The sequence below is a fragment of the Notothenia coriiceps genome, unplaced genomic scaffold (assembly GCF_000735185.1).
Source record: "Notothenia coriiceps isolate Sejong01 unplaced genomic scaffold, NC01 NC01_scaffold00035603, whole genome shotgun sequence".
NCBI classification, from domain to species: Eukaryota; Metazoa; Chordata; class Actinopteri; order Perciformes; family Nototheniidae; genus Notothenia; species Notothenia coriiceps.
In genome coordinates, this window is record NW_011368304.1 from 2781 (window position 1) to 12160 (window position 9380).

At 44.5% G+C, this 9380-nt stretch overlaps 1 protein-coding gene across 1 annotated transcript in view; it reads right to left on the reverse strand.

The window, feature by feature from the left end:
• Positions 1–335: 335 nt before the first annotated feature.
• Positions 336–9380, reverse strand: part of myo16 (myosin XVI) — a 75484-nt gene continuing 66439 nt past the window's right edge. Inside the window, exons 32-35 of the mRNA XM_010791627.1 lie at positions 6699–7916; positions 3954–4073; positions 3180–3262; positions 336–438 (exon numbers count right to left, since the gene is read on the reverse strand). Of these exons, the coding sequence (XP_010789929.1) occupies positions 391–438; positions 3180–3262; positions 3954–4073; positions 6699–7916 (1469 nt within the window). The 3' untranslated portion in view covers positions 336–390. The remainder of the gene's footprint in view (positions 439–3179; positions 3263–3953; positions 4074–6698; positions 7917–9380) is intronic.

Below are 9380 nucleotides of genomic sequence, written 5' to 3' on the forward strand. Positions count from 1 at the left end.
TGTTGCCTTTGATGACCCGTATTTTCCGGAGATTGGTATGTTTGGATCAAACCACCCTCACATTTTTATCAAAACAGTGTTGTAATTTTCCAGCCATTAATATTGGTTGTTATTGGAATCTTTTGTTACGGCAATACATTCCAGATGACCACATCTTTAGTTAAACTATACATTCTTTAAAGCCACTCTACAGGAGGGTTGGTCATTTGTCCTCCAAAAATAGACTTAGAGTGGAGTATTACTTTAAACAAACTTCTGAGGCTTTTTTCTTTTTGTAAAAGAAAAACACTGCTAGTCAGGGTGGAGAGCAGCGAGGAATGAGACACACTCACCACATCCCTACATGTGAACCGGGCTTCCAGTGAAACCCCCTGCCCCCCCCTCGCTGTTTTAGAGGGCAGCCCCCGCACCGAAGGGAGAAAAGTTGAGATGACCCCTCTGGAAGATAAAGGAGGGAGTGAGAGTAACAGCCTAGCTCATTAGAAACAACAGGAGAGAAGGAGAAAGGGAGTTATTTCTATGCAGCCAAACTTACTGTGAGACAACCTTAGACTTTTGTATTAGCAGGAGTGTTCTTAAGACTTTCTCTAAGTTTGTGAGAAGCAGCCTTAAACAGGTGAGTTCACCCCTAAAATTTGGTGGACCAGAGGATTGTGAAGAAGGAACACACCGTGCCTTCACATCTCTAGAGGCAGTACCTTGTGAATGCTGTGGCCTTTTTCTTTCAAAGTGGTACACTATGTGCTTTACTCATTCCCTGTGCTTCAATCATCACTCACAGTGACACTCAAAGATTGAATGATGCAGATATTGAAGAATCTGAATCTGAATGTGCTGATACTTTCGAGGACTAAAGCTGCGTACTTAAAAACACAATGCAGTGACAGAGAATATTGAGCACAGCGTTTACATCGCAGACGCTGGTATGCCAGAGCTTTTACTGTGTATGTAACCTGCATTATTATGATTTCCAGATGCCACTAATGCAGTGGTGGAACAGATGTGAGTAAAGTAAGTAAAGGCTAAAACGGCAACATGTGCAAATCAATTATTGTTATGACAGCCGCTGTCTTAAATGAATCAAATTTCCTGTTGGAGTCTGTGGGTTCACTGCTCAGCCTCTGGACATCATCTAAATAACTGCAGAGAAAGAAAGTGTGTGTTTGAGTATGTGTGTTTGTTATATCGAATGTAAACAGAATGTGGCTGCGTCACGATCCAGCCACATTAATAATAAAGCATTACGCTGATTTGCCTACATATTTCATGTTTAACAAGTATAAAAACATTAGCAGCTCATTTGGATGTGTAATGGAGGCTCCGTGGCTGTACATGAATATGACATCCTTTTGTTACTAACTATCAATCATTTTATATATGTTAGTGCAGCTGATCTAACAGTGTTCTTTTTATTGTCTGACGATGTTGTGATTATAAAAAAGGGTTTTATCTGCATTACGGCAGATTGAAAAGGAATTATGGTCAACTATTGATGAGAGAAGTTAGAAATCTGGGCTTTTCTCTCCCAGTGAATACTTCTCACATTGTAACAGTTCATCTTCAAATGGTATACAATGATCAAAAGGGACATTTAGAAGAAAATGTCAATCCAACAAAATAATTTACCCACCAAGCTAATAATATTATAATAATAATAATAATACTATTATTTTAACAACACTTTAATCATTTTGAGAACACATTTTCCAGTCTTATGATTGATAACTAAGACAGAGCCTTATCACAATTCACAAATGTAATAAAATATGAATGTGGCCTTTCTTGACAAAATACAAATCCTATTTTGGAGTTGAGAAGGTACAGTATAATTACAGGAGAGCTTTTGTTGTGACTGGGTTGTTTGCTAGTCATGTGAGTGTGATTGAGCTGCTACACTCCTATATGTTTATATCTTTAAATCATCAAGGCATTTTAAAATACATGCAGCTATTGTTTTGTATTGTACGTTTTTTTAATCAACATGGTTTCCATTTGGTCAACTGAATTTTATCAATTGCATATCAGAGGCCGTGTGTGTGTGTGTGTGTGTGTGTGTGTGTGTGTGTGTGTGTGTGCTTGCAGGACATTAAATGTGATCCTGTAACCAAACACCTGTCTAGAAAGCCACAGCAAGCTCACATGTCATGCAGAGCTCCCGTTAGAATATTTTTTCGCCGGTCAACATGTCCGTTAAAGTTTAAATCTTCTGGACTAAATGAGAAAAGTGCCGGTCAAAGGTCTTCTTTGTTATTTATTGTGCTTTAAAACAAATTGATATGATTTAAACAAACTAATTATAGTAGATTAACTACATTATTAAAAAATGAACAGTAATTTACAATAACACGGGAATAATAAACGGAGCGCTCTCTCTCTCTCCTGACAGCACGTCAGTCTCATGCAGCTCGCGGATCAGTAGGCTAATGAGTGACCCGACAGTTAAACTAAACATATCTATAACTAGTTAGGTAGTTTGAGAGGTAATTAAAATAGCTACGTGTGATATTCTAACCTGAAGTGTGTGTTTTGTCCGCTCACCGCTGCATGTGATCATGCAGAGTTGTGTGTCGATTCGTCAGCAGCAGCTGATCTCTCTCTCTCCCGTCAGATTAGACTTCACTCGCGTTTATGTCCATATCGATCAGATCTAGCTAGTTCTAGCTAATGATAGGACTACCTGCTTATTAAAAGACACCTAAACAATAAGCGTCGCTATGCAACCGGGTGAGGCCTCAGAGTATAGCGCAGCATTATGCATTTGTTTACATGCCCACCGGAACCCCGAGGCATTACCAACAGATCAACGCACAATCAACCCATACAGGACATCTCTTTCTCCATATTAAGTGTTAGACATTAGAATTGACTACTCTTGTCTGTCACATAAGTGGCGCAAGTTGCGCAACTGATGTGGTATTGCGCTAAACGGAAATTATTAAATTAACGGACACTTTGACCGGAGAGATTTAGATTTGCCGGTCTTCAGCATATTTTACCGGTCGTAGTCCGGTAATTACCGGCTAACGGGAACTCTGATGTCATGACTGATACATATTGTTCAAAGGAGGCCACTTTCCTCTAAATTTAAAATGTCAAGAAACCCACAACAAAATACAGGCCCGATATAGACGTGTTGTCATGATCTGTGTGCTGCTCAGTGCCGGTCTTTGTGTGTTTACCTGAGTATGATGGCTGTCCATGTGTCTGTGTAGAGTGGAGCTTGAGGAGTTTGACTTGCTGTGAGTCTCATCTTCCAGCGACCCTGAACACACAATATCAAAAGCATTGTTTAGCACAAACTGCAAGTCCTCCCACACACAGACACACACTGTGGTTGACAATCTCTCTGAGCGTTTATGGTTTATTGCAAACAGTCTTTGGCCAGAGCTAAGAAAAAACGATAAATTATATCTTATAATACATTCTTTCTTATTTCTCAGGCCTCTTCATTGTGTCGCCCTCATTCTTTGTAACCCTTCCTACAGGCAAGCTTTTATTTCCGGCAAAGATAAGTTTAAGTGTTTAAGTGATTTAGTTGTGACATGGGCAAAGGGGTTAAAATAGAAATAGAGTTAATAGCCTGGTCCGGCCTGATAGATTCCTTTCTTCACTCCACAGGTCAGTGGTTTTAGCCTCAAAGGATTTTTAAGGACACTAAATATAGCAATAGCCTCTTTATTGAGGATCACAGGGCCTTTGGAGGACACTCCATTGAGCCTGACTTCCATCACTTTGTTGTACGCTCTGCAGACCTACACACCAATATAAAACTCACATCTCTTAGTAAAACATTTAACACATATTCAAACTGCACTTTAGTTTTTTTTTCTAACTCTGCAGGTTGAGTTCATTTCTTTATTTTTGCTGTAGTATGTATCATCAGTTTCAGCCTTAAATAAAAAATGGATTTGATTGGAAATTATCTGTAAAACGTGAAATACTCGGGCTGTTACCGTTGGAAATCTGGTTGCCGTTCTCCACGGGGGCGGAGCTTTGGGAGTGAGGATGTGTGTGGTTGTTGGCGTTCTTGTCCTGTAGCTGCACAGACGGCAGGTTGATATTAGAATTGAATCCTGTGAAGAATGAAGCCAGAGGAAAACACACTAGCTGTCAGTGCATGTCATAAACAGTCGATACAGAAAATATTAAGATCTCATCATGCATAGATAGAGTTTGTGTGATACAACATAATCCAAAGCACTGTAGGGAGTAAGCTGTTTAAAACTGGTGATATGGCATAACTGTCTAATTTTGCTACTTTAAAATGTGGCTCGTCATGTGTTGACTTCACAAATCTTCTATTTCCTGAGTCCCACCCCTCCTAACCCTTTAAGCCTTAAAAAAGTATCCACATTATGTGTCTGGTCGAAGGTGACTCCACATGACCTGACTCTGCCCTGCTGCTGCTCCTCAGGGCTCACATGCTCTCACACACTGATTCAGTAAGTGACTGTGGGTACAAATGTGCATGAGAGTGTGAATGGGAATTTGTCAGCTGCTGTCCCACACGAGAATGTGTGCCTCCCCCCATGGTCACAAGATGCCTAAATATAAACTTAGCATACGGCAGGTGTGTGTTTCTGACGGACACAAGGCCAGGTAGAGGGAGGGATTTTAATCTGATAGTTGCCCGCTTGTGAAAAGTCACTGTGAGTAATTTGATTTGTACAATAAAGACTATAATTAGGGAGAATTAGACTTTAATCCAATTTTAGGAAATATGTATGTTGCCGTTGAGGCATGAGGTGTCTTATGACACTGATTTCCTGAATGCCAAGACCACCTGCCCTCTTCCCCTAGCATTCCTGTGGTTTTCTCGTTCCCTGAGGATGAGGAAGGGGAGGAGTAGGGAGGCAGCTGCTCTTCACAGAGATGTCTGGGATGGCAACTGAAACCCACGGCCACTCCCACAGCGTCAGGTATCACACTCAGTCATTTAACAGCCGAAAAGGGAGCGGAAGCAGGCCATCCTGTTAAGCCCCTCGGTATCCCTCTGCAGTCTGATCTAAGCAGACCGCCTTGCTTTGCCCACTCTAAATAACAGCAAGGTTGTGAACCCCAGTGCCAAGTTCCCCTGTCGCACACACTGTTTCCATGACGCCAGTGCTTTTCCCGCGCGGGTTCAGGTGCTGACGATGAGTCAAGCGCAGGATGTCAAGTGAGGCATATGGGTCAGCCTGCGCACTGCTCTCATTCCATCTCTTATAAGGACTTCAGCTATCTGCCCCTTGAACTTGTAACATTATTAGACACAGTGCTTCACAGGATCGTTTTCACTGTGGTGGTTGGAGCTCGGACCATAGAAGGGTCCGGGGGAGCACTTTCCCCAGAAGAAAAATGTGTGCATTTTAAAGTTAAACACTTTTTCGGTTTATTATGAAACTGTTGCGGACCTACTGTAGTTAATTAATGGGAAACACTCATAGACCTATGACATAACTGTGTCTTATATAATTCAAGCGCAACAATAACATGAGCCTGTGATTATTGACATCGAGAGATAATCCTTTCACTTGATTGTCATTTTTCTAACTGTTCAGGGTGTCTTGTTTGCTTCTGCTGCTGGGCAGTCACACTGGCTTCAGGAGAACATGAATGAGCTGTTAAATATTTATACCCATCCTCATCACTCTACTGCTCATGTATTATTAACCTAGCCACAACTAATACACTTGGAGGAAACAGAGACTCCGATAAAAACACAGAGGGACAACACAGTTTGTAACTGCTCTCATTGCCCTGTGCTTTCTCCAGCCTAGGTATAAAAAGAAAATTCACTTTCATAGGAGGGCCAACAAAGTAATCTCTTTGTGAGGTGGTAACCTCTGACCTGAGGACCCTCCCCTTTTCATTGACAAAGTGGAACAAATATGTTTATCCTCTTTTTGCAAAGGCCAACCGTTGCATCAGTGTCACAGAGACTGAATGTGCTCTGCATGTGGAGCACTGAGCTACAACACACACCAACACAGTAGATCCTGCTTATTGTGCAGTGCAGTATGATGCTAAATGGGCAACAGGAGCGGGCTCATTAGGTAACATGGAAAGAGGCAGCTGCACTAGAGACTGTAACAAATGGGCCTCCTCAAGTGGGCCAACGAGGGTGTCTAGCTAACCCTGAATCAATGTAAGGACTTTCTAAATGTAGAAAAGGGGCATTTATGAGAAAGGCTGTTGGGTGATAGTCCATCTCACCTCCCTACCACTCAAACACAGCCTACATGTACGAGTCTGCATTCACACAGACGCAGAGAGCGACACAAAAACAGGTGAGGGGGGTTATTACTTAACTGCAACCCTGCACAACTACTGCTGTACAGAAGGTAATCTATCACCCAGTGAACAATAAATCATGTGTCACAGAGCAGCCTGAGACTTTGATCATGAACTCATCACAGATCACAAAATGGACACATGCACGCAAGCACAAATGCGCACAAACACACACACACACACACACACACACACACACACACACACACACACACACACACACACACACACACACACAATGTCAATATCAAGGTATTTGATCAGAAATATTTGGATATTTGATTTTCTCCATATAATCCAACCTTACTGTGATCCCCTTTCTGCTGTGTTTTAATTGTCTGTAACTGTGTGTGTGTGTGTGTGTGTGTGTGTGTGTGTGTGTGTGTGTGTGTGTGTGTGTGCGTACAGATGTGTGAGAAACAGACCTCCATCTCTGGTCTTTCGGCCGGAGCTGGGCTTCCTCAGCAGGCTGCGTCCCGAGCTGAACAGAGTGTTGAGCTCATCCAGGGGGCTGGTCAGGGGTCTGCCATTGGCTGGGTTGAACAGCAGGGGCGAGGAGGAGCACGAGTGTGCCCTCCGAGGCTCAGGTCGGGTCATCTTCACTGGGGAATAGGGAGGGGGCTTCCCCAGGGGTTCCCCAATTGCCCTTTGAGCGCATGAGGTTTTGGGAGGGTCTGAGCTTCCTGTGACACATCTGGTAATACCTTGGAAGTTGGTCTCAGGTGGGAAGGGGAAGTGTGACGGTGGTCTGTAAGGGGGAGGCAGGGCGTTGGGGGGAGGAGGTGGAGGGGTGAGTGGAGTGGTGGGCTTCTTGTCTGGCATGAGGACGGTGAGGCTAGGGGAGGAGTCGGCCCTCTGGCGGGCGTACTGAGGGGACAGGGGGCTGTCTGGGCCGGTAGGATAGTTCAGGTTGGTCTCAAACACGGGCAGCTTCTTCACCTCTAGAGGGGTGAGGGGGGACTCATCTGAAGCAGGAGAGCAGGTGACGGGGGAGGGGGGAAACACCAGGAGAGGTGGACGGTGGGGGAGCAAGTTGGGGAAGGGGGCAGGGATGTCGCAGCTGCCATCTTTGCCGCTGTTGGCAGTGCTCTGTGAGTGAGTGAGGTCCATGGCAGCCGTCAACCCTGCCGCCATCCGTTTGATCTCCCCGCTATGAGGGGGAGATGCACACAATCCCACCAGGTTCAAGCCTAGGGCCTCCAGTTTGGCCGCCTTGCTTACCACGGTGGCAGGACCGTCTTCATGAGGGAAATACTTCATCTCCTCGTAGACGGCCTCCGAGTCGTCCAGCTCCGGGCTGTCAGGAGGCTCCTGGAGGCTCCGGGCCCGCTGCTTGGAGCCCAACATCTCTATGTACACGTCCTCTTCGCCCTGGCCACGGTACAGGCTCAGTCCAAGCCCTTGTGGAACATCTACAGATGCTGCTTTCTGCAATAGACCACCAAACCCACAGAAACCGCCAGCCCGGGACAGCAAGGCCAGCTTCACATCAGCAGGACGGAACTGGTGGATGTGTGGAGATGCAGCGTTGATATCCTCATATGAGCCTGACAGCTTGGTGTTGGGACTGCGTTTAGGTTTCGGGGGTGGCACCTTCCTCATGGTTGTGTAGTCATCACTGTGGGGACGGGGCTTGGACAAGGCTGGGGAAATTATAAAGAAAGCAAATAAATACAAAGAAAGTCAGACATTAGCCATCTGAATAAAAAGGTCCCCTATTATGTAAAATCCACTTTTTCATGTCTTTCATAAATAAATATGTGTGTTAAGAGATTCGGAAAGGTTCAGGAAATAAGATTCTCTCTCTTTTTGTCCTGCTCCATTTATATAAAAAACCTGTCTGAAAATGAGCTGATCAGATTTTGGCCACTTTGTGATGTCACAATGTCTTTTTGGGTTTGGCAGCCAATAATCAACCAAGGTAACACCCGCCCACCTTATCACCTGATTCTCCTCCTAGACCACCATTGTGTTTTTTTAAACCAAAAACTTCCCAGAGGGGGCTGGGGGGGTGGCCCTTCAATTGCATTTAAAAGCTACAGACACAGATTCAGCACTTTTGGAACAGGGCTGAAACAGAGGGGTTTATGCCACAATGACCTGTTTGTTATTTCAGCACTTCAGAGACATGTTTTATGGGCCATTCTACCAAATTGGACCCAAATCAGGTTGGAAATGTTTTGAAATGTAGTATGTTTTTTTCCCAAAACTTTGACCATATATATTTTGTACCATATTTAAATTACACATATCTAGTAAAAGAACCGTACATTTTATATCGTATTTTCAGACTGTATTGGAATGTTCTTCCTCTACCAAAAATGGTCACTACCGAAACATAGTACATACACTGTAGTAAGAAAGTATTATATTAATATGTTAAGATTGTTTTACCTTCCCTTCTCTAAATAGTATTTTAACAAATATTTCTTCAGGGTTTTCACAATTAAATTAATAAAAGTTCATTTTGAATTAAATTTCAAAGTTCAATTTATACATCCATCCATCAAACTTCTCCCGCTTATCCGTGGTCGGGTCGCGGAGGTAGCAGTTCCAGCAGAGAGCCCCAAACTTTCTTTTCCCTGGCCACATCAACCAGCTCTGACTGGGGGATCCCAAGGCGCTCCCAGGCCAGCGAAGAGATATAATCCCTCCATCTGGTTCTAGGTCTACCCCTTGGTCTCTTCCCAGCTGGACGTGCCTGGAACACCTCCCTAGGGAGGCGCCCAGGTGGCATCCTAACTAGGTGCCCGAACCACCTCAACTGGCTCCTTTCGACGCGAAGGAGGAGCGGTTCAACTCCGAGTCCCTCCCGGATGACCGAACTTCTCACCTTATCCCTAAGGGAGACACCAGCCACCCTGCGGAGAAAACCCATCTCGGCCGCTTGTACCCGCGATCTCGTTCTTTCGGTCATGACCCATCCTTCATGACCATAGGTGAGGGTAGGAACGAAAATGGCGCGGTAGACAGAGAGCTTTGCCTTCTGGCTCAGCTCCCTTCTCGTCACAACGGTGCGGTAAAGCGACTGCAGTACCGCTCCCGCTGCTCCGATTCTCCGACCCATCTCACGCTCCATTGTTCCCTCACTCGAGACAAGACCCCTC